The sequence below is a fragment of the Marmota flaviventris genome, chromosome 2 (genome assembly GCF_047511675.1).
Source record: "Marmota flaviventris isolate mMarFla1 chromosome 2, mMarFla1.hap1, whole genome shotgun sequence".
Lineage (NCBI taxonomy): Eukaryota > Metazoa > Chordata > Mammalia > Rodentia > Sciuridae > Marmota > Marmota flaviventris.
This window is the reverse complement of record NC_092499.1, coordinates 86,303,438-86,330,000: the sequence shown is the minus strand read 5'-3', so window position 1 is coordinate 86,330,000 and position 26,563 is coordinate 86,303,438. Positions and strand designations below refer to the sequence as shown.

Genomic DNA, 26,563 nt, shown 5'->3' with positions numbered 1-26,563 from the left:
CAAAGAACTCACTTGCCAGTAGGTGTTCAGACTTGGCTGCAATTGTCATATACAGGTGACAAGTGCACAGCTCTGGCCTCAAGGCTGCTGTGTTTCATGTGTGGTTCCTGTTCTCCATTTCTGCCAGAGGAAATTCCATCTCTTGCCTGCCTTCATGTGGTGCTGATAAAGTCCTTCCTGTACATTAGAATTCCTGTTTTCCTTTAAGCAACAGCAGGGTATTGGGAATGATCAGGAAAAGGGAGGAGGAACAGGAGAAGAATATACTCGCAAAGTAGCAAGAGCCACAACTCTTGGTTGCCTTGCATGTCCTTTGAAACAAGTAGTTCTTCCAGGAAAAATCACTGCATAGTCATTTAAAGCTTCCTTTAAGCTCAAGTAAAAGTCTAACCTAGCTCAGATTTGTTTTATTTTTAAATTATTATTTGTGTGAATTAAGCAGAGATCAATAACTGATTAGGTATTGATGTAGTTACGTCATTGCATCTGTTGGTGAGGTCATGACAATTTCGAGCATTCATACAGGTTATTTTAGGGCAATGCATTTGGAAGATGTAGATTGCTGTCCTGTACCTTCTTGAGTCCGTGATTTTTTTTTAAGGCAATCATTGAATTTCATAGATGTTACTATTCTGAAGTTTTAGTATCAAAGTATGTTGGAACCTATTTCTTGAAAGAGTTGCCCTAATTAAGCTAATAAAAGTTTTTTAAAAAAAGACTTTTACATTTCTAGGTAGTTTTCTTTTCCTTTTAAAATGAACTTGATTGTGGTTTAAGCTTGTATATAATAAAATGCATCCATTTAAAGTGTATATCTATTATTTCTAACAAATATATATGACGGATGTAACCATAAGTCAAGTTCTAGAGTATCTTTCTTCTTTTTTGGACTTATTATTGGAAAGACTGCTCACCATAACATGGCATGCGTGTATGCCTAGTTCTGCAAATACTAATAAATACACATTTTTGTGTCTCCCTCTGCACCTCTCTTCTTGGTTCCTCACTTATGGCTGAAATGGCAACTGTGGAAAAAATTCCTTGGCATCCTGATATCAGAACCCTTCATCCTGGCGAGACCACGACGATGCAACCTCGACCCACTCAGCAGGCACCCCCGGACCCTCCAGTGGGGGCCATGCTTCCCAGAGTGGAGACAACAGCAGTGAGCAAGGTAAAAGGCCAGATGTCTTCTTTGTGCAAAGTAGACAGGACTAAAATAACTTCAGTATTTTGTGATATCCAGTACATCTGTCTCTGTGTAAACAGGAGAGTGGCAGGTTAGGATAATCGGCTACTATTAAGGGAGACAGTATTTCCTCTTCTTAACTTACTTTACTTGAAAAAAATCAAAGTGAGCTGTTTAATCTTCAAGTAGGCATTACAATAACAATTGATTAGTTCTGCCAATTCTTTTACAAATTTGGTTATCTACACTTTACTCTGGCCAGTGTATGTAAATGGAAGGACAGACCTCTTTACTGCTATAATTTAGTAGTTTGAATTGCACTATAAACAGGATAGTTTGCTTGCAATGTCAACTATATCAGTTCTCTATAATCAAGCAATTATGCCTCTAAAACACACAAAATGAAAAAGTCTGTTCTTCAGAGCTCCAGAAATATTGGGGGATTGTATGCAGAATCTTATCTTGGAAAGATGAATTTTGAAATTCATAGATTATTTGTCCCTATTTCCATTCAGCTAACATGGTGACTTTTGTCACAATTCCTAAAAATTAGAATAATCAGAGGGCAAGGGACGTCAACTGCAGATGCCAAGGAAACCTAGTGCAATTTGGAGTAAATATTACCATTTTAAACTCACATATTGCACAGAGAGCAATTATATATTGGTAGGGATGACTCTTCTATGGCTAAAATGATAATTTAAAGGAAGATGCATTATTGAATGTGGGCCAGGAAAGTGTATAGATTTTACTTTTTAATATTTTACATTAGATGGTGTCTGATCTCCTAGGTCTATTTCATCTCTATTATGACTGTGTTTATGGCCACAATATTTAAGCATTAGACAGGCTTCCAAGTAGAGGCCAGTTTAACAGCTTGAGCTGTAGTTATATATGCCATTGCAAGGGGGGTGGTTGATGTAGGGTGGGTGTCTTCCCTCCTCCAAGTTTCTGGCCAGGGATTTGTGATTCCTGGGTTTCTAGGAGAGTCTAGAAAAAAAAAAATGTCCTTTCTAGGATGCCTTTTGCTTGTGAGTGGGTCCAAATTAGAATCTACCTCTAAGCAAGTTGCAACTGATACAGAGATGACAAACTGGAAGAACTTGTGAGTTGTGTCTATTTAGGTTTTATATACAGCTTTTAGAGCACCAGTTAGACTATCTATAAAAGAAACTAAATTATAAGGCATTTCGAAGGTAACTTGTGCATAGCTTTCAGTGAATGTGCAATGTAATGACTTGACTGTGGTTCCACACCACAGTGGACTTCTCGGTGTGGTTAAATCCGAAAAGCTTTCTATCACTCCATCCTCCCACCACCAACAACACAAAGGGTGAACCATATCTATTAATAAAAACAAAACACCCTAAACATTGTACAAAAGAGGGGAAGGGAGAAGCAGACCTAATGGTCTAATGAGGCTATCTTCCAGAGACTTCTTGTGTGTGAGGCTGGCTTTGACCTTTCACTTTGCTCAGGAGCCCAGCGCTTCATTTTTCACATTCTTGCAATTACGTTAACGCTTCAAGCATTTCTGACTCCAAGTCAGCTAGCAACACCAGGCATAACTCAACACTGTGAGCTTTTCCCCTCTCTGTAGATTCATTAACAGGTCACCAAGGTCCCAACTGAAATTTAAAACTGACTGGTTCTGTTGGGTTAGTTGAGTTATGGCAAGAGGGATGGCAGGAAGGGCCAGAGAGAAGAGGAGGCGGGAGAGAGAAGACCCTAGGGTTCCAAGCAGGGAATGGTGACGGCAACAGTCAAGCACAAAGTTTTATCATTTTGGTTAGTTAGTTTTGTTTTGTTGTGTTGGGGTCAGGAAAGAGAAGAGTTCTGAGACTGACACTCTGGGTAGAAACAATTCACACCAACCTCTGTGCTGTGGGTAGCCGCACCCACTTATCCCATGTTGAAGGATTTGATCCCTGAAGGATTTTTGTTCCTTTAATCATATCTCTGTGGGATTAAAGAATGGACACGGTAGCTTATGTGTATGAGCAGTAGGAAGTCTGTCATTTTCCTGTGTTAAAGTTTGAGAGAAAAAAAAGTTCTGATTACTCTAAAATGGAGAGTAAGCAGGGAGAATTTCCTACCTGGTGTCTGTGCTTAAAACACATGTATAAAGTTTTTCTGGTTTTTTGTTTTGTTCTGTTTGACAGCATACTCCAAATTTGGAAGGCTAGGTTTAAGTGTGTTTTGTCATACCCATGCCCATATTAATCTTTTAAACATGTTTTCAAGATATTCTGATATTTAGTCTCACCGAATTGTCCAGAGTAGCTTTCAGTGGGCAAGATTAATTATCTGCTTCAGGGCAAAGTCAACAGAGATATTGACTGAAATCGCATATGCTTATCATAGGTTAAATCTTAGGGTTGATGTATAATGGAAAACCTGGGAGAGAAATTTATGTTCTTTGTATTAAATATATTATAATGTTTCATTGGAAACCAAGTTTAGAAGAGTTTTCTTGCTTATTCAGAATTTATTAGCACAACAGGCATATGGAAAACTGTAAAACGATTCAGTTTCAAAACAAATTATGATAAACAGAAAAAATAGGGATGAATTGTACTAAATACAATGTTTTCATACACATTTTAAATTAAACTTTAATAGCCATATGCTATAAAACAATACATGCATTTATGTTGCTTTATAAATTTTGTGAATATTTTTGCTATAGTGATTCATACAAATCTTTACTTTGAAACCTAAAAATGCCTCATTTTATGACCTGATAGTGAAAGAGCTACAGTTACACAGGTGAAAGGTCATCTTTTCCTCCTCAGTGTTTGTGCAACAAACTGAAAGGAGAAAAAAAAAAACCCAAATTTTTAAAATACTGTTAAGAAATGAAGTTAGTAAAATATAAAACCTGACTTGACTGTATATTTCCAACAGCACATGACTAGCAGTAAACTATATAAATATGAACCAGACTTTTCATTCACTCTGATTTCTCTTGCTAAAAGCAGCCAAAGGGAGGGTGTTTGTCTTGTTAGTCACATTAGAATGAGGAAGGAAATCTGGTTTTTCAAGGATAGAATTAGGGTGCAGACTCAGGGCTGTGGAGAAGTAACTGGCCCTCTTTGTGTCTGGCTTCCCATCAGTAAAATGGGGCTTGATAATAAGGCTTGGGGTCCCTCATTCTGTACCTGCTGAGTCAAAAGCTGCTTTGTGTTGCATTGTGTATTTTGCCAGAGTAAAGAGTAGGAAGCAGCCCCCTTGTTCCTAGAGCACTTTGAGAGCCTTAGATGAAAGGCACAATATATGTACAAAGTATTATTATTATTGATGGGTTTGTGTAACTCCCATTAACGCTGATGGGAGCTACGCATGTGAATTGGCAAGAGAATAGACCCCTCAGTGTTTAGAGCACATGAAATTTACATTTTTTCCAGTGCTGTAATTGAGATGTTGACAAATTGGAGAATATTGATGAGCCTTTGTTTTAAGTATTTCGTGCCAAGTTTGTTTTATTTTTCCTGGTTTGAACAATGGTATGGGTTCAGCAGCAATGAATAAAAAGGGGAGAGTAAAGATAACTTTGTATTTCAATATTTTGATGTGCCAATATGAAATAAATTGTCTTAGGCAAATGGAATATTGCTGTTTTAATCATTAGCTATGCATGAAAGAAAAATTGATGTTGACATCTTTGCTGTAAAATCGTTGTAATGGGGCCTTCCTTACAATTCATTTTTGTAAAATTCATTTTGTACATTTTGCAGCAATTGAACAATCCCTGCACTGTGAATAGGCAGGATTCCCAGAAATACCGAGACAGTTGGCCCAGTAACTGCTGAGCTCACACTGCACACCACACACACGTTAACCATGCTGTTGCCAGACCCAGTTTAACCTAAATACATTAGCAATCTAGCATCTATGGAGCTCCAGTCTTTCAGGAAAGAGGGCTGTCTGAGCCAGCATAGTTCTCCTCGATTCTGCCACCAAACCCCTCCGTCAATGCCCCCATCTATCATTCAGGCAACGAGGCTAGTATTCCATAGCTAGATATTTATTTAGTTATTATACAGACCTTTAGCAATCATGATATTGAAGTCTACAAATATCCCCTCAGTAGTGGATGTAAGTAGATAAGCAAACATCTAAGATCTTATTGCATTGTGGAGTTTATAGTACATGGTATAGTTATAAAACAGTAATTTTTTCCACCACCAAAATATTCTAGTTATATATTAAGGAAAGAGGGGGGAAAAAAAACCCAAACCTCAAACCCTTTACTATGGGCCCTGAATGTGTTCTACTGGGATTTCTTACTCAGTCTAGGAAAACTCTGTCAATGGAATGTTTTCATAGTGGCGGCAATCTCTTTAAAATAACCCTAAATACAATATGACAGATGCCATCTGGCATAATCTTTTGCTAGTTGGTTTTAACTTTTATTTTTCCTAGAGCTAGGTTCATCCTAAACTGGTCACTTACTGTTATAATAAACACAATGACATTTTTTCCTTCCTGTCCTAATTGTATCAAAAAATTTTCTGAGACTGTACTTGATAATTAAACATGGTCCCAAAGCTGTTGTTTATGCAATATTAATACTGCATTTTCTTTCTCTTTCACCCTGAAATGAATAAAAAAGAATATCATCTTTAAACTATCAGCAAACACCCCAATAATTTCTGTTGATTTTCTTAGGACTTTTTAGAGTAGTAACCATTAGAAATAAAATTAAACTCTTCTAATAAATAATTGCTTTAGGACCATGGAATGGTGCCCATAAATGCTTAAAAGCTTTCTATAATTGCTGTTAATTTTGAATAATTTCTTTCTATATGTATCAATTTACTTGAAAAACCCGGAGTTCGGATTTCTAGATTTTTTTTTTTTTTTAACTTAGTCATGTAAAGGGATGTCTCCTGATGCCAGTTAGAGTTTAATTTAGAGTAGTAATTAAACTTGAATACTGCCTCATAAACAAAAGATAAACAATAAACCAGCCACGTTCCCTGCTGTTTCATAGCTTTCCTTCCCAGATGTTTTAGCCTGATAATTTTTACACAGTGAACTACCTAACATGGAATTTTGTGGACAGAGGTAGGATAATGTGTTTTTTTTTGTTTTTTGTTTTTTTTTGGTAATCCTTTTTATTCCCCCTCCAAAAAGCAGAAGGCAGAAGATTTTCCACTATTTAGATTTTTTTTTAACATTTTGATAAAATAAATACTTAATGTGATTGTGTTTTAATGATAATTGTAGCTCTTTTTCTCAGGTATTGCTTTAAAAAAAAAAACTAATCTGATCACGACCATCTTTCACATTTAGTAATAGAAAGAGGAACATATTTTTATTTAAGTAAAGTCTGGATAATAAGTCAAAGAAAGACCAGCTTGACAACGGGGAACTTTTCTTTTACTCTTCTTCTGCTTCCCGCCCCCACCCTCGACCTGTGTTACTCTGTGGCAGTACTCTTCCTCAGGCTACAAGAGGCTCTCTGTCCAGTTCTGGATCCTTCCACTGTCAGCCATGATCTTTCTAATTGTCAGGTACGAGTCCGCTGCTCAATGCAGAAGCCATGTTATTTTCACTGGGTGGGGTAATTACTGAAAGCTGAGAATAGCTGCACTAAAGACAGAGGGATACTTTCATGATCCCATTAGCATAAGAGTGGGTAAATTATTCATGCCAAGTGAGGATTCTATGGGGAAAAGTATAGTTAATGCACATAGTTTTTAAATGTATCCCTTTCTGCTCTGAGACTAAATTCTTGTTGGAATCAGTTCTCAGACATTTACGGGAAAGCTCTGGTGGCGTGTTAGATGCAGTTCATCTCTCTCTGTTTGCAGCGCTCTCAATAGAGACCATCTGGCAAAGATCCAAAAGGTGATTAAACAAAATGATCAGCTCTTGTTGCTGTGTTACATGTCCAATACTCTGGATTAAAAAACATGACCCACGACAGTCAGCGAACGTCATGCCGCTCCCCCTTCCCCCTCCCTTCTCCGTATAAGAATTCAGATGGTCCACAAATGTGTGTGCCATCTTTGTGTCCTTATGGCCCATAATCATGAACAGGTTGTGCAAATGGCTTTTTCTGTAGCACTGTCTGTTCCAGCAGCATAGAAGCATTTCATATTAATTGGGTCAGTCTAATATTCATATTGACATGGGGAAAAATTACTAAAATTTATTCTTATAGCAGACAATGAATATGTGTGCTTTCTGCCGAGAGGGAAGTGAAATCTGACAACTGGCTCGTGTGACTGATTAATTTTTCCTGAAACTGAAGAAAATCAAAGCATGGGAAACTGTCATTCTCTGAAAACAGTGCACAGCCCTTTATAACTAAACAAAATGGATTGGGTGGGGGGCTTTCGGGGAGCGTGTGGAAATGAGCTCTGGTGTTAACGCTATAATCAGGGATGAATTTACAGTGCCATTCAGAAGAGCCTCCCTCCCCATAAACAAGCTGATAATCACAGGGAAGCTGACTTCCAATTAGCTTTTCCTTCCCTCACACAGATCAGTGTGTTTATATGTCCTCCTTACGCTTTGATATGTCACTACCGAGTTGGTACATCTCACGTCAAATTCGAAAGTTTGGAAATAAAATGTTTTATTATGAGGAAATCCTGCTAATAAGCAAGGTAATTTCAACCAATCATTTCACGATTGAGTTAAGGTAAAAATGCCAAGATTTGTGACTAAGGGACAGATGTATCTTATCTTTGGAGGTTTGCACCAAATGCCAAGTAGAAATATAAATTGAACAAACCAGACATTGTGAGGAAGTGATTGAAGAAATATTGAGATGAAATCTTGGAATGAAATATATATGTATATTTATAACAATGCTGTAGATTGCTTACGTGTCACATTTGCATGAGCCTGAATGGGGATTTTATTAAGGAGCAGTGTAAAGTATGTTAGTAAAAGCACTCAGAACATATGACCATTACTCATTAGGCTATTCAGAGATCATGGTTGACCATTTAATATTGCGGAAATTGTCTATGACGGATGGTGTAGGATACATTTGAGTGCAAATGTCAAGAGAAGATAAAGAATAAAGCAGAAAAGAAAAATTTCTCAAAAGCCACTTGAAAACATCATCATTTCTTGTTGCCCACCCTTTCTAAGGGAGAGCAAAGCAGTAAGTAAGAAATACAGAGGGGCACAGAACTCGGGGAAGGGAAGTGAGGTCCCCTAGAGTCTGTGCAGTGTGGCAGATGAAAGGGACTGGAATAGCCTTGGGGGTCTTAAGGCTATTATAGGGCAACTCATGCTCTGTTATCATGCTGATTTTTCAATTGATTTTTGGCTGAACAGTACTTGTTGAAGCCCTCCAGAGCATCAAACACAGCCTTTTGGTGCTATACATTGTAATACACATGTTCTATTTTTCTCTTCATTGTCTTTACTTGGCTTCAGAAGAATAGTCTGTAATGAAGCAATGTCATTACCCCCACCCCCATTCTTTCTTTCCTGTTTCTACCCACAGGGAGTTTGTTAAAATTCTTATGGTTTTTTTGTTTGTTTGTTTGTTTGTTGGGGAGAACAACTTTTCATTCATCTTCCTGTGTTGACATCTGTTTTTAATTTGGCCTTTAAAAATATTTTTTTATGTCATAGTAGACAATGATAGAAACCACTTTAGTCTACTAAAATCTATCCCTGGACAGTCTTGAGCTATTTATCAGTGTTCTAGTGGCCAGCAAGAAAGCATATATGGGGCTTTATTGAAATCTAGTTCCTCATTGAAATGGGAGTGAGCCATCCTAATATTCCTGCTCTATGACATGTTCCTCACCTTGCTTGAATTCTCAATGAGGAAAAGCCAAGTATGGTCTCCCCCATGAGTCTTCCTGATGTGCCCAGGTACGAGACCAGCTGCCCTTCCATGCTCTCTTTCTCTCTTCCTCTGCTTTTCCAAAGTAGGGTTTATCATATATTCACCTGTCTAGCATTAGAAAGTCCACTTTTGACTGTATAAACAGAATCCACAGATTTCCTCTCTTTGTTGTTGTTTTTATGGTGGACGAGTTGACCACAACTCTGTGCCTGTCAATTCTGTGGTGTTTGCTTGGACATAGATGAACTATTTGGAACATATCTATATATCCATTAAACTTGTATTATGCCATCAAGGGATAAAAATTAACTTGGTTTACTAAAATCTTGTTGTAGTCATTGTGGCCTTAAATAAGTCAATCAGCCATGAGCTCAAACTCACAATTGTTTTGGATATAAGCAGGTTCTTAAATTTTAAATTTATGTGTCCTTTAGTGTTGTCTTACATTATGAACATATGGTTGGAATCTAGAGATGGGATTTCTTTTCATTATGTTATCTATACAAGAATGTACATATTTGTGTCTTTAAATGTAATGGTGAATCTAATTAGAGAAATTCTTTAATGTGGCCAATAGCTTCCCGTAATGAACTCAGGGTCCATTTTGCTTATCCTCCTTGTTTAGGAGGGACTGACTTTGGGGGACATCACTGGTCTTCACACACATAGGTAAACTCCTGTACCTTTGTATAATTACCTGGAAATAATTTTTTAACTTTTAGGCTCCACATGTTTTTATTGATTTTCTACATATGTCCTTCAGTTTTTCATAATTTGCTTTTAGTCAAGTGCGAGTATTTTGGGTGATGCAAGCAAAACTTTGTACAGAAAAGTAACCTTTTTATGCAAATGGGTTACTGTCTAGACTCTTAAACTTTGAGTCAATAGACCTGTGTTCTGATCATAGCTGCATCGAAAAGGGCAGTGACCTAGGAGACAAACATGGGTACAAATCCCATTTTTCCTTTAATGTCTGTGAGATCCAGTTTCTTGATCTGGAAAGTGGAGGAAAAAATACTTACCCTCAAATTTATCTTAAAGACTACATTGCATGAGATTGAATGTGTTGAGCATATAACATTGCTCGTGACCAGTAACTTACTTCCTTTATATTTCTCTTCTGTGTCTTGTGCTGACACTAATTAGCTGTATGACCTTGGATGTGTCCCTTGGTCTTTTTGAACTTTGGCTCACCCATAAAATAGGGTTGAATTAGGTGATCTTTTAAATTCAAGCTCTAGGAATCTAATGTTTACATTCATGGGTCTTATTTTTTATGTGTACACTTTATCTTTTAACAGAGAGAGGTGGCAAGTTTTTCATCAGGGGTGTAACATGAACATTCTTATGTCCTTGATTTAAAATATGTAGTGAGATAATATTTTCTGTTTCTTGCTTTGGATTCAGGAGAGTCCCCTCCCCCTCCTCCAACTCAGTTTGGCAAGAAAATGACTAGGAACTAGAGTTTGTTTTCCAAGGATGGTAGAATGCCACAATTAAGATGTAAGTCACATAAATGGAGGTTTCCATATAAGAATTCTGTTTTCTAAGTATGAGGGGCATTTTGTAAACACAAGCAACTTCTCTATTCTCCATTATCAAATTAAAATGAACTCTGTTGGAATTTCTGTACTTTACAGGTAGAATAAATGATAATTATTACAGAGGCTCAGACTCTACCACATCATTCCAGAAAAATCATCAGGAAAATTTTATCATTAAATGTATTTAACTGAGTTCTAATTATTTAAAGACTATCAATTTCTACAGTATATATAGATATTGCCTCTAGACAACAGAATATTTACTTAATCAAAACACTCTCCTTAACCATTCATACCAGCTAGAGATATTAATGTTACCTTCAACCATTTCTTCTTTTTCCCTTTTTTCCCCTTTAGGTTTAAAGGTTTACAAAAGTAGACTAGGAGTGTAAAATTTCATATTTCTTTTTCCAGCTAACATTTATAACAAATGCCATCCACTAAAATAAAACTTCCAAAATTTCTGTGTCCTAAATGTGAGTGATAAAGAAAAGTCAATACATCATTGATTATTGAAAGCTTGTGGACTCTATCTCACAGGTGCCCTTTTCTTTTCTTTTCTTTTTTTTTTTTTTTGTTTTGTTTTGGTACCAGAGATTGAACCCAGAGGCTCTCTACCACTGAGCCACATTCCTAGCCCTTTATAATTAGACACAGGGTCTCACTGAATTGCTTAGGGCCTTGTAAAGTTGCTGAGGCTGGCTTTGAACTTGTGATCCTCCTGCCTCAGCCTCCCCAGTTGCTGGGATTATATGCATGTGCCATTGCACCTGGCTGTGAGAGTTCTTTTCTGACAGATTGCCATACATGGAGGTGATGTGTAGGCATACAGCTGTCTGTAGACAGGACCCTTTCTCAAGACCTCATTTAAGTGTATGCTATTTAAATTTCATACACAGAGATCTTCACTGAGCAAGACACTCGAGTCTCTGCCTTCAGTAGCTTACCATCTTCCAGGAATGGAGGAGACACCACAGCAAATATACAAGTAGCTCTTGCATGGCAGATACTCACTTCTAGGGAGTATGGATTGAGGAAGGTTTGCTGATGCTTAAGGGAACTGTCTGGCATAAAGAGAATGGCAGTTTTGGAAACATGGATATGAACTCTCCTTTTCATCCTATCATTTCCAAGCAGCAATTCTTCTAAACGTCAGTTTCTTTACCTATAAGTGGGAATAATGACAACCTCATAGAGTATTTGTGAATTTAATGTACTTTGACTTTTATTTATGTATTATTGGTTTTCTTTTCTTTCTTTCTTTTTATGATGCTGGTGATAGAACCCAGGGCCTTATGCATGCTAAGCAAGCACTCTACCACTAAGCTACATCCTGAGACCTACACATTGTCTTTTTAAGTCTCTAGGTGACTGACAGTAGAACCCAGAGAATATTTTATTCATTCACTTATTGATCATATAATTGGTGCCAAGCGCTGCTGTAGTGCTAGGGATATAAAAGTAAATAAGATGTGATCCTTTTCCGGTGAGTTGTACTATTCAGTAAATAACTCAGAAGTGTAAACAAATAAACATGTGTGCCTCTAATATTACATTTAAATATAGTTTGTAAGTTATTTCAGAAAAAAAGGAGTGGCTAATGATGTCTGTGGAATATCTGTGGGAGGCTTCTCAGAATTGGGGAGGTCTAAAAAGGTTTTGATGGCCTTAGTGGGTATTTCCAGGTAAACATGGTAGGGAAGAAATGGGAAGCAGATGAAATAGCCATTTCAAAGGTCCAGAAACACAAAGCTGCATGGTACACACTGAGCCACAACAGACTGACATTGCAGTTTGTGTGAGAGACTAATGGAGAAAAGAAGGCTGGAGAGGCAAGTGGGGACTAAGATTCTGATTACCATGCTAAGAAGCTTATACTTAATCCTGTAGAGCACTGTTTACCAAACTTTCCTGGTGATATGAAGCACCTACAAAGTATGTAAATCCAGATTTCCAGACAGACCACAGACATCCCAAAATCAAGATTTCCAGGGGGAATCCTGGGAAATCTGGATTTCTATTTTATTTGTCTGTTTGTTTGTTTGTTTGTTTTGTGCTGGGGATTAAACCCAGGAGCACTTTACCTGAACTAATTCCTAGTCCTTTTCATTTTATTTATTTGCTTTTTGAGACAGTATCTGGCTAAGTTGCTGAGGCTGGCTTAAACTTGCAATCCTCCTGCCTCAGCCTCCCTAGTTGTTCAGATTATAGGCGTGTGCCATGGCACCTGGCTTGGGAACCTGAATTTTTAATGCATGTTCCAGAAAAACCCTACTTTGTAATATGGGAATCCCATTAAGGAAGTTTAAGCAAAAAAAGGTTTGGTGAAATTTACATTTACAAAACCTCTTATTGGATACGGAGAATACATTTGAGGGACACAAGAGTAAATATAGAATAAGGATTAATGATTTGGAAAACAGATGAGGGTTGACTCAACGCAGTGGCAGTAGAGATGGAGAATAGAGAACTGATGGAGATCTTGCATGTGAAAAGAAGGGAAGAAGAAGTCTAGAATAACATGCAGGGAGGGACTCTTTCTTGGTGGAGATGCCATATAATCTACATAGGTTTTTTTTCTGCCATGAATTTTGAAATATGGACATCTGGCAACCAGTAGATACTCCATTTATACATGAAAATTGTTGAAGTGGAAAGGCTTGATGTGTGCTGGTGAATAATGATTCTTCCTGGGAATGCAGTACTAGCGTAGTGGTTAAAGGTGTGGCCCCTGGCATTGGCCTGCCCTCCTTCAAATCCTCAGATCCATTACTTGTCTTTGGCAAGTCTCCTATCTTCCACTTTTCATCTTTAAAATGAAGGTATAAATAACACCTAATTTAATGGATTTTGAGGAATAGTGATTAATTAATGTGATTTGTGTTAAGTGGCAGTAATTTTATATATTTAGCTCATATTAAGTAAACGTTATAAATTTTTTAAATTTTAAAGTTACTTTTAAACTACTTGAAAATTGAACCCATGCAACTGAGACCATGATGAAAAACATGGCAGAAAATCCTGCATTTGTACCTCAGAAAGAGAAGTTAAGGGCTGGCAAGCTAGAGGAGCACCTACCCACCCAGCCCAGACCTAAGCCCTGCCCCCCAGCCCCAGACCCTGACTTCTATTTGGAAGTAATTCCTTTATCTGAACACCCGTTGCACAGTTTCCAATTCTTTCTTGTGACACACACATCAGTTTCTCCTGGTGTTATGGTAATGTTATGTTTCTTATTTATTATCCCGCTAGACTGTAAGATTCTTGAGGACAGTTTTTAAGTCTTAGGCATCTTCTTCCTCCCCTCCCCCATTGTACTATGATAATGTAGGAGGCCTTCAATAATAGTAATGATTTTTTTTTTTTTTTAAAGGAGGATTGGGTCCATATTGTGCAAGGGAGTGAATAGCAGTCTAGGGAATTTGTGCTTGATTTGGTAGGTAATAGGGACCTATTGAAGATTTGTGAATGGGAGTAGTGACATAATCGCCTTCCTTTTGAATGCCAATGACAAATTCTCCACTATGTCTTCCATGGTCAAAATAGCAGACCCGTATGAGTCCCTGAAATACTGTCTGTTTGAAAGAGTGGATATTCTTTTGAGTGAAGAAATAAATTTCAAATAGCTTAAAAAAAAAAAAAAAGAAAAAGCTTTGACCATCTTTCTGAAGTAATTTAAGCACTTAAATTATTGTGATTCACAGAGGTCCCATGTCTGCTTCATCATTGTAGAAATTTGTATGTAAGGACACATTCTGTAAATCTTTTTTTTAAATGTATGTTTTTTATTTAAAAAAATTTTTTTTTAGTTGTAGTTAGGCAAAATATTTTATTTATTTATTTATGTGGTGCTGAGGATAGAACCCAGTTCCTTGCACATGCTAGGTGAGCACTCTACCGCTGAGCCACAACCCAGCCCCTCTGTAAATCTTTATGGTATTGTAATTATTAATACCTAGGAATGACTCAATAGGATTGAATAAATAAGTCATCTTTAATATTTGGAAAATTATGGTTCCTGGGATATTTAAACATGCATTACTTAAAACAAACAAACAAACAAATTTTGTGGTTCCTAGAATAGAGCAGGATTTCCTCTAGTGTAGGAATTATCAGATCACCTAATTTGCTAATATGCATTTTAAGTCTGCAAAGGGTAGAGAGAAACAGAGCTTCTGAGACCCAGCTTAACCATTGAGATTTTTTTTCTTGCATTACCTCTGGGGACACTCTTTCTCAGAACTCATTCTGAAAAACACTTTCTTCGCCTCTGCTACTTTCACTGAAGCACATTCAGACAGAGTTTAATATCCTTGGGAGTCCTTCTTGCATCTTGCATTTAAAAGGTGGGTCAGCATGGGCTCAGGATCAATTTTCAATTGTGTAAAAAGCAATTTCCTCTATGGTCAGAAGTCTCCTGGACTTGAGCTATTCTTGCACAGAATGTTCTGTTAACCCAGCTATTCTTGCAGTTATCCTTCATTGTATTAATCACACAAGGTGCTATTGCTATGAATACTCTGAGTGCTTGATTCATATGAATACATCCTCAAAAATGTTGAAGTGAGGATCCCAGTAGAATTATTCTTAATATTAATTAATACTTAGTTTGATGCATAGCACATGATGTACTTTCCTTTCTCAAACACAAACTCTTTCTTTTTTTTTTTTTTTCTTAACTCTCCACTGAATTGGAAGCTAGGTGAAAATCCAGGTAGGATTAGGGAGTGTATGACTTGGCCCTGCTTGTATTAGGTGGTGAGCAATGTACTGGATATACTGTCCATCGATTGGGAATTACTGGGAAACAGAGCTGCAAACCCCCAACCTATCTGTGTCTTACTGTCCTAGATCTCCAGTTTAGCATCTATACTAATTGCATCTACTGGCAACAAAGTTTTCCCTGACTCTTCCTTACTGTTGGAGGATCCTAGGAAGCATTTTTGTTATGCTTGGGGACATTGAGGAGGTCCAGAATTTCTATCTTTTCTTGGTCATCAAGGGATGACAACCCTTCTGAATTCATTTATTCTACTTCTCCTGAGTAATGTGTGGCAGAATTACCTACTTGCATGTGACACACCTTTTGGGATACAGCAGGAAGAATTAGGCTGGGCGCACCTTGTCTCTCCACCTTAGAAATGAGCAAGAGGAAGATACATTCCATCTAAGACTATTTTTGCAGTATGGTGAGGAAAAGCTCAATTTTTTTTTCTCATTTGTTAAGAATTTTTCTGCAAGATTTTGAGTGCTTCATAGTAATTTAGTTCAGAAAATATAACATTTCTAATGGGCATCTTCCTTTTTGTAGAGATAGGTTGGATATGTCTGGAAAATCAATGACATTTAATGTCATTCGTGAACTGGCAAAACTGAATAGAAACGTACATTTGCTGGTCCTTGCCCATCCAGACTTTGCTGTTTTTCGACACCATAACCTAGCAAAGTTGTCAACCACTTAATAGATGAGAATTTTGTTCATGATTCCTTCTGAAAGGAATTCTAGTTGCTCATTTTCTGCCAGCATAAAACACGAGTTGCTTTCAGTTGGCAAAACAAACAAACAAAAAGCAAAGCAAAACAAAACCAAAAAACCTCTGACTAAAAAAAAAAAGATTACACTGAAAAGTAATGTCAGGCTTTTAAAAAAAAATAGAGAAAAAAATGGTAGTGTTAAAGGTTGATGTGTTGTTCCATAGGTTGGGCATTTAGGGCAGAAATAACACAGAAGCTTCCCTTTGAACATTGTTAGGGATCTTGAGACCTGCTGCTCCCTAGCTGGATGGGGAAGGTGGAAAGGGAAACACATAGATATCTGGCCTGATAGGACATCTCCAGTGCTGCTTCAGTAGTCTCTAGAGCTGTGACATTTTTACTTATTTTGTTGGCATGTAGGTACCTCTTTTTTTTTTTTTTTTCAACTTTTTGCTTGAACTTGCTGGCCTCCTTCTAGGAATGTTGCCTGATAGCATTTGCTTAGTTTTTATGGTCCTGTGGACAGTTGAAGGTAAAGGAATCAAGAATTGAAAATAATAAATCTTGATTCTGGAGAGTTGTTCACCTAGTGGTTGCTGCACAGATCAGCTGTGTGTCACTCTGATGCTAACAAAGTGACTGTCTTTAGTTTGTGAAAATATAAGTACAAATTAGTGGAGCAAACTGTTCTTTTAATTTGTGATAATTCGTTAATAACTAATAATTTGTAGTGACTTAGTAGATGTTTTTAGCATTGATGTCAGCATCCCCCCAAATTGTCCTTTGTCATGGTTCTTTGTCGAAGCATCAGTCACCGAATCTATGTTAGGCAGAAGTGAATAGTCATAGGTACAAGAAAGCAGTTACAAGCTCATGAGATATCACTATAAATTTAAAGAAGTGTTTTTATGCATAATAGAGAAATAATTCTAATGTTTATAACTTCGTTCTTAAGATCACCGACTGGAGTTAGGCCAAGTTCTGAATCTTGATTTACAAACCTAAGATAACTTATTTAACTTCTCTAAGCCTATATTTCCTCATTTATAAAGTGAGAAGAGTCACACCTCATCTCATAGAGATGGTGTGTCTGCATTCTGGACTCGGCATATTCAATGCAATATGCTCCAAAAATGAGGATAATAATAATAATGATGAGAATAATATGCACATTACCACGGACTTTATTCATTTGGGTTCCATAGCTTGAACTTTAAGCCCATGTATTTTCTATGAATTTCTATTTCAGCATTTGGCATTATATGACTTCTAAAAGGAAGAGAACCAATAGCTCAAGATGCTTTGTTTGCCTGTTTTCCCCTGGTCCTTGTGCTATAATGCAGACATGAAAACAGGGCAAGGTTTATAGAAGGAGGCTCAGGAAAAGAGTAGAAATCGGGGAAAGACTGACTCAGATATTTAGTTTCCTATGTATCATGGTCCTTGTAACTTGGAAATCCCAAATCAAATGCTGTCCCCATTCCTTTTGTTCCATTTCTTAATTTTTATTTTCTACCTGAAGGCCACAATGGTATGGACTCAGGCGACTGAATGTTAGCTTATGTGTAGCTGGAGATGTCGCATGGGCATTTGGGGAGGCTCAGGCTGCAGTGTGGGAGGGTCTGGCAAAGTTCCACCCTTAACTACTTGTTAACTAGGTGCTTACCTTGTAAAGGGGTTTGGAGGAAGACATGAGGTGATAATGTATGCCTGGCGTGTTATAACCTTCCATTAAAAGTTAGTTGCTATTAACATCTTCATCAGGTCTTTAAGCTCACTTGGACTTACCCTTACATCTCTGTGTGATAAGGATGTAGGGGATTCTTGTCTTTCCTGACTCTAACATGCTATTTCTATTAATTTTCAAATGATATGATTTAAAATCCAAATCATGTCTGCAAAGTGATATCCTGTATTTAGTTTCACATTTCTAGTTCTTAACGTATTTTTACATGAATTTTCATGTGATTGCCCCAGAATTGCCCAGGTTTATCCTCATTTTCCAAATAAGGTGGCTTGGTCTTGGGGAGGGTCAATTACTTGCCCATCACCAAAAAGAAGGAAACAGAGAGCTTTAAAAAAAAAAAAAAGTCCATTTAATTTTTTTCATGCTCTTTACCTGCGAAGTGCATTTTGCATAAAAAGGTATTTAGTTCACAAATGGTGTAAAATTTAATGAAGGCAACTTACTGTCCTGAGAAAGTCATTAAAACCCCCACGTCACCTCTCTAATCAAAAGACTGCCACCCTTCTATTATTTCTTTATTACAACCTTTCATTTTTATTTCTTCAAGTTAAACTAGAGCCTGAGCTATCATATGCCACTTGTTAAAGATTTTAAATCAGTGATTTATGCTTTGAAAAAGCAATTTCTTATCCATATCTTTTTTTCATTTATGTTGGTCAGATCCATAGGGTCCATCTTTGGGTAGGAAAGGGAGAGGCTAGAAATTAAACTAACATGTTCTAAAGGTTCAGTTTTCTCCTTGTACTTAGAAATGCCAAAGAATGCACGAGGTGCAGAAGCATAAAATAACAAGACTGCTTTTCTTCTGGGACTTTCCAAAACTCTTATCTCATAGTCATCAATTTCATATATACATTAATGATGCTTATTTGTGTTTTAGTTTTTGCTCTTTGTGTCAAACAACCATTGGTTTGGGGGATAATAAGAATTCTGCCATCCAAAAAGAATCTACCAATTCTATTAGTCACACATCCAACTGGATCAAAAAACGAGAGAGTCATTGAATATTTCATATTGTGGGTTTTTAAAAGATACTTTTGTGTGAATAAAAAAGGACTTTCTCAAAGCTGTTCAATTCAATTTCCTTTTTAATTTGCTCACCAACACCACTTAATCACCTCTGCAACTGACTAGAAATGCTTGCTAGATTGGCTTTAAAAATTCAGCCAAGGTGATTTTTTTTTTTTTTTTTTTTAGCTAAGAATTGGCTTAGCAACTTGTTTTTATCTAGCTTGAAATATTGAAGCAGTAAAATAAAACCACATTCTTTAATTGAAAGGTGCTTCTGCAATATTCAAACCACCGTGTCAGTCACACGTGTTGTTCAAATTCTTCAGAGATCTTGAATTACTTAAAGGCATCCTCAGTATTCTGAGAAAGTTATGTTATGCCCCACTACAAAATAAAAAAGAACCAGTCAGGGCTTCCTCTTCTCTTTGGCAATATTTTTTCCCTAAAGGATTTCTTGACACTCTCTTTAGTTCTTGACTTCCAGGGTTGTTCCTGACAAATCTCCAGAGATGTATCTCAGCGCCTATAGTAGTGTCAAAAGCATGAAGCCACATGTCCAGGCGCTGAGACCTTACCTTTGATTGCCAGCAATTCACTAGGTGAAGTGCTTAAACTGCCACCTGCCTGAGGGCTTCCAGAATTTACATTATGCACTTTTGAAAGGGCAGACTTTGAATTGGGACCACGTGAGTCATTCTAATCTCTGGTTGACTCAATCTTGAAAATTTCTGAACAATATTACATCGTGAGTGATCAGAGGAATAATGATATTAAGGCATAATTTAAAAGTCATATAGTAGCCTATATGCAAAGTTTCTGTGCTTTTGAAAAGATCTGAAAAGCACACTTAGTAAATACCTAGTTATCTTTGGTTGAACATTTCAACAGGAATTAGTTGCCTAAGAAATGATAGCAGACAATAGATAATTTATTCCCTCTTTAGAAATGTTGTACTTGTTTGTTGATTTTTACTCACTGGATTGGGCTTGTGGTTTAAAGAGAAGTTAATCCTGACTTTCTTAAAACCTATAGAGTTTCAGGATTTCTTAAAGACAAAGGCTTTTGATATTTCAATCCAATAAAATTTCCCATGCGTAAGTGTTCTTACACTTTCTTTGGTCCTACAACAGTGTTGATGGTGTCAACACAAAGTTGAGAACTAATTATTCAATTATTTTGCCTAATGAAAATCAAAATCAGCATTTCATATTTCAAAGGGTTAAGAAATTTACCTAAATTTATTTTAATTCCTCAGCTCATTTGCCTGTGTAGCATGTATTTTATTGTATCATTAACTATAAGGATTCCTAATATGGTACATAAATGTCTCTTTTAAACATTTGTAAATGATGTGATTTTTTTTGTTTACAGATTGTGAATATTTATAGTATTGCATACTTATGATCTAAATATATTTTATTGTTATGTAATTATACAAAGGAAAAAATATACTTCTTAGCTACATTATTCCTTAAATGTATATTTTTAGCACTGAAAATAAGTAGATATGTACAAAGCCTCTTTAATTTCCTAGTGTTCTATTTATTTGATACATTATATAGAAACAGGTGAATTTTTTTTCCTTTCAATTGTTTAGCTTACCAAAATTAATAATTTATTTTGGTTGAGATATTGTAACAGGTCATTATAGGACTGTAAGATATACTATTTTTTTTCTTTGCCTTTATAAATTAAATACTTGGAAATGACTGCCTAACTCACCAAGTCCCTCTAATCAAATCTTTCCTATATTGGGAATTGACAAAATTGTTTTGTTTTAAACCTTGACCAGTTCTAGTCTAAGAATTGTTTGACCCAAACAAGGATTTCAACACAGATCTTGCAATTTGATGCCCATTGGCCAAAAACATTTTTTCCTTTTGACATTAGTTCACTTTTCTTGACCTCTTTATGTTAGGGAGCAAAAAATCTAATGTGATATGTGAGCTAATTTCTTGTTTAAGAGTTTTAAAGAGTGCCATGTAGCATCTGATCATTTTCTTCCCAGATATTAGCTCTGTTTTATACTATATCTTTATTATAAATTGAATCTGAGTCCTTCTATTTGATCATTACCATTGGTAAACAAAAAAGTGCTAGGTCAAAGAAGCATCTATGATCTATGTGCACTGACAGGGCAGCAGTAGCAAGATCATCGGCATTATCATGGCTAATGTTTGACAATGGCTTTATGCCAGATACTGTGTTGTGTATGTTTTATATAGTTTAATCCTTATAACATTGTGTCGGTTTTTCGGTTGGGAAAACTGAGGCTAAGAAATAGAACTTACTTCCCATTGTCTAGAAAGTGATGAAGTCAGTACTCTAACTCACATCTGTCAGGCCCCCAAACCCAGGCACTCAACCAGTGTGCCACTCTGTTTACTAGAACAGGTGTCAGATGGTGTGAGATACCTGTTGGCAGCCCAGAAATCTGGGCTGCAGGTGTTTCTTCCCATTCTGAAAACCTCAGGTGGGTTGTGATATTTTTTCATATACCTGGACATTTCTCAAAAATTTTTTGAAGCATCCCAAGCCATAGTACTTTTAGAGATCTAAACTCTTTTCTAAAAATTTAGGCTAAAAGTTCTTACTTGGTTTCATGATATAATACCACATGTAATCTTGGAAAATTGCTAATTGTATATAGAAGGGCATCAAAGCTAATCTTACCATAGTCCCTGAATGCCCCAGAGCCCTCTGACATTTCTCTGATATTATTTCAAGAGCCAAGTGAACAGCTTCCTAAATCCTTGTCTTGATGAATAAGATGATGGAGTATAGAAATGACCAGCTCCCCAATTTCCCATATGTTCTACTAAACATGTGGTTAGAATTTGTGAAGGATGTGATTGGAATTTTTTCCAGGTAGTGGCAGAGGATGAATGGGGTATATATATATTTTTCAATATCGGCCTGATCAGTCTCCATGATCTTAGGACATGACCACAAACAAGAGGCTAAAGGTATATGTTGTCTCCCACACGAAAGGCTTCCCCTTCTGCCTCTTCGACCACGTGTTTGCATCCTACCTTCCCTCGAGTGGCCTGTATTTTTGTAACTAAAGCACTTCATTGATTTTTGCTGCTTATTATTATAACGTTTGACATTGAAGGAGGGCCCTTGTTAAATAATTTCCTAGGCATGGTTGGGCAATCCTACTTCCTCTCTAGGAGGACAGGTTCGTGTCTGTCATGCAGTAACCTTGCTTACATGCTCATACTGGGCACTGAAATTATCCCAGTTGTCCTTAAGAGGGAGGATCATGTTGTCAGGGTAGTGTCACATGCAAAGCCTGTTGAGCTCTGAGAGCTCTGAGTCATTGGCCACTCTGGCTAGCCCTGGGCACCTGGTCAGTGGACGTTTTCTGTGTCTTTTCTGATCACTTACTGCTACTGCAGCATAGTAAAAACATGTCAGTGGGCTCCTGAGCAGATCACAGGCAGGGCACGGGAGTATTAGGAGCTCTTAGTTCTAATCTTAATGGTAATTTCCCCTGTGATCATAAGTAATTTACTTGAAGAAATAAAATACCTTGTTTTGAATTTTAAAAATTATATTGAGTTCTATTCTGCCTATTTCTTTAAGCAGCTTTCAGATTTTTGAAAATATAATTAAATCAATCAATCAGTAAATTAATTTGCAATACTGGGGATTGAACCCACAGTCACTCCACCACCACTGAACTACATCTCAGCCATTTTTATTTTTTATTTTGAGATAGGGTCTTGCTGAATTGCCCAGGGTGGCCCCCAACTTGCAATCCTCCTGCCTCAGCCTTTCCAGTTGCTGGGATTATGGACATGTGTCTCTGTGCCCAGTTAGCAGCTTTAAGATTTTTAGAGTTGTTTTAAGATATTTTATGGGTGCCATTTTATTTATAGTGAGACATCCAGATTTCAGAAACTTAGAGGAAATGCTACACTTTCGAAAAGGGTTTCAGAAAAACTAGTCAGTGACTACAAATCTTACTTTCTATAGTCATCTCCCCAAAGACCCAGAATTCCTGTCTGCTTGTATAATTTATTTCAGAGAAATAATTTGGTCACTTTAGGATTTTTTTAAAAAATGTTAAATGAAAGTAGCAGAAGATTTGATGCCAGTTAAGTCCTCAATGATCGATTTAACAAGGTAGACATGTCAACTAGGTACTTCTGAACTATTCTTAATGTATTTTTAGTGTGGAGACCTTAACAACTAAGAACTCTAATCTGTAGTAGTTTGGTGGTTTTACCTAAACATCTATACGTTAAAGATGTTTTACAGATACAGGTGCAATCACTGTTTTGTAGGACTTTATAAATTACAGAGACTATTCTCTTTCCTGTTCATGATGTAAATTAACATTTCACCCTTGAACACTTTCACTGTGGGCTTGTGTAACTTTCTCTTAGGGCATCTGGTATATTTTGATGCTATAAAATAGAGTCTTTTAAGGTGTCCCCCTGCCTTCTTTTGAACCCCATTTCTCAACAGTTTTTGTTTTGTTTCGTTTTTGTTTTGGGACGGTTGTGTGTGTGTGTGGGGGGGGTGGTACAGGGAGTGCAGGGCATCAAACCCCCAGCCTTGAGCCTGGTATGGTTGGCAAGTGCTCTCCCAACTGTCTGACCCCTTGCTCCACTGCTACCTTAAAAGAATACTTTTATGTAACCAATGAGCAGGTCAGTTTTGAAACTAGCTACAGAGTATATCTGGGCTAGAGTCCTATATTCAAAACTAAGGTTTATAACAGACTTGAGGATCAGATGCAAATCTGTGCAGGAATCTAACCTGCCATTGTAAAATTATTAACTAGATCATATATTCTCTATAGCAAATTCTTGACTTTTTGGTTATTTTTTTTTATTGATAATGCTGCAAAGAATGTAATATTCTCAAAAATAGATGATAATTAAATATATGCCACTTCATTATTAGGTACCTATTTCTTCTCAGATTACTGTGGCAGAGAAAATACAATTCTGGGGAGCTAGGGTTGTGACTCAGTGGTAGAGCACTGCCTAGCATGTGTGAGGCACTAGGTTTGATTCTCAGCACCGCATATGAATAAATGAATAAAATAAAGGTCCATCAATGTCTAAAAAATTATTTTAAAATATTTTTAAAAGAAAATAGAATTCTGGCCTACAAAGTCCTATTTTTAGGGCCATTCTCTACAGTTGTTATAATTGTATAGAATCCTTGCACTCTGTAGCTGATGCCAAATGCTAAGCATCAGACTCACAATACCAGAAATGGTGATAAGTTTATAAGTCATTACAAGATCATAAACACATTCTTTTCATTCACTTTATTTACTTGGATCTCACCCAAACATCTTTAAAAAGTTCAGATACCAATTTCTTCTGCCATGTAATTATTTTTTTCTGTAGAGTCTGTGTCATAATTGTTACACTTATTTCCAATTACCTCCCAAACACCCCATGAAAAGACATAGAACACATGTTCAGTGGTCATAGACACTAAACTGGCAAATTTGGCACACAGTAACTTCCAGGAACTAAAATGTCAATGTAGAGCATGTGCTTCATTGAACAGCCCATAACACTGTTTTTAGAACACTGAATACCTACCCTAAAGAAAGCTTATAAAAGTGGGGTCTTTAAAGTTTGTAGATTAGACCAGCTGAGACAATATAGATTCTTCTCTGTCAGTTTCTGTTAATCCCAGGAAGCTACCAGGGGACATGTGAAAATGAGTTTTGAAATACATTCTTTGGGAGACTTTGGTAATAACTAAAAAGAAGACAGAATATTCAGGAAAATGTTGTTTATCTGCAAGCCTTTGTATCTTAAAGACATGGGAAAGTGGATTTCTTTTATGAGGATATTTAACTTTTTTTTTTTTTGAATGAACAAATGTATGACATGCTTAAATTCTTAAAAAGGAAAATGTAAGTGTCCTTAGTTTTTGTTGCTTAGGTCTAAGCCAAATAATTTCAAAGTATTTCTAATTCTTTTTTTTTTCTTGAAAGTATCTTTGATTCTCTATCTCCCATATGTAACTTGTCAGCCATGACTATTTTACTTTACTCTTAAATATATAATTTATAAATAGAAGCAATGTTGATAGACTTGTTTGACTCTCTTCTAGAAATAAATGACTCATTTTGGATTGCATGTGAGAGCTTCAAGCTGCTCCAAGTAACAATCCACGACAATGAGAAAATCATTATATTATTCATCTAGGCAGCAGGAAATTACGAAAAAGAAAAAAGCAAAGTCTGCTCCTGTGGTAGCTGGGACCTTTTGTCTATGGCATATCACTGATGGCAAACTTGCTTTGGTCACTTGTGGAGGTTAAGCCAAGGAGCTTACTACTCCTTGTCTCCTCCTTTTTGTATCTTATTATACCCTATGTCATTGCAGGTCATTTGAATGCAATTGGATGTATGTTAAGCAAAAAAGTCACTTTACCTTATTAATGATTCTTTCAGAATATTTTCCTCAGTTTTATTTCTCTACTGTAATTTCTTATTAATTTAAAATATGTATGTTGGTTTTAGAAAGGGAATTTTCCTTTTGAAAGAAATCCCCTGGAAAAAGGCCACCTCTGTTTGCTTTCAAAATGCAAGAAATCAACATCACCTCTGACAAGTATCTTTCCTCATAAGGGGGCCCAGTAAAAGTGGCAGCATCTTTACCCAGATGATTTATGGACACTTTGCTGATGAACTTGATGCCTGCTGCTGTCCTCATTGTTTTGAAATTGAGAGGCCAGTGGGGATGGAGGGAGGAAAACACATTTCTAATACCAAAATTATTTAGAGGTGCAAAGTTTGTTTCCCAATGAGGAAAGAGCTTTGTTGGGAGCCACTGCCCAGATCACATGATGCAACCTTTTGACAACTGAGTGTCTGCTGGAGATGGCTGTGAGGGATGACCTTTTGACCTAGGAAGGAATGCTGTGAAGGTGGGAATGTACTCTGAGGCCTGGCCCAGGAGAGAACATGGAAAATAGCCCCAGCCACTCCAATACAGGAAGGATCTAACTTGGTTTTAGCTTTGAATTTAGTATCAGGTAGTGAAAACTTAAGGAAATTTCCTATAATTATTCCAGACCTTTTCTATTACTCCCACTGTCTGAAGGAGAGTAAAAAGCAAACAATATGAGTTCCCAGATGAATGCGTGTTGCAAATGACATGAGAAGTCAGCTGTGTTCATCCTGCTAGCTCGTGGACTAGAACCCAGGTCTTGGATCTGTTTTTGTGCAAGCAATTAAGCCTATGCACTTTGGTTTAGTGGCCTTGGATATGGGGGTAGGGGTGGAGGGAAGAGAATGAGTCCATTGCTCTAAAAGCTTTCCCAGTAGTAATGATCTTCATAGAAACAAAAATCCATTGTGTGGAGCTGTAACCTGAGAAACTCTCTGTGATCCTGCTTGTTTTACTCACCAACATTGATCCCCAATACATGTGACCCTTTGAAAAGGAGCATCGTGTTGGTGATTCCTCTTATTACTAAATACCATTGTGTTCATAATGGCCATTTATATATGATTACACTGCACTCCCGGGTGGCTGATGGACCTTCTCTAACTCCCTGAAGCCACCTGACCAGCATAGGACACCGGCTGGGCAGGCCTTAGCCTCTTGATCACTCTCTTTGCCCTGTCTTCTGTCATTTCTTGATGTCCTCTATGAAAATGAACTAGGGAGCTTAGTATGGCTGGAAATAGGGTAGCACAAGTTCTATGTAAGGGCAGGGGGTGGCAGGACACAAGAAAGCCTGGCAAAGCCTTGAAGAAAATAGGTTACTTCATTTTATTATTT

The 26,563-nt window shown here is 37.0% G+C and overlaps 1 protein-coding gene across 8 annotated transcripts in view; it reads left to right on the top strand.

The window, feature by feature from the left end:
• Meis2 (Meis homeobox 2) overlaps window positions 1–26,563 on the top strand; it is a 204,430-nt gene that overhangs the window by 14,596 nt on the left and 163,271 nt on the right. For all 8 annotated transcript variants that reach the window (XM_071608073.1, XM_071608071.1, XM_071608074.1 and 5 more), the window contains exon 7: window positions 1,060–1,174. In XM_071608073.1, coding sequence (XP_071464174.1) covers window positions 1,060–1,174 — 115 coding nt within the window. The remainder of the gene's footprint in view (window positions 1–1,059; window positions 1,175–26,563) is intronic.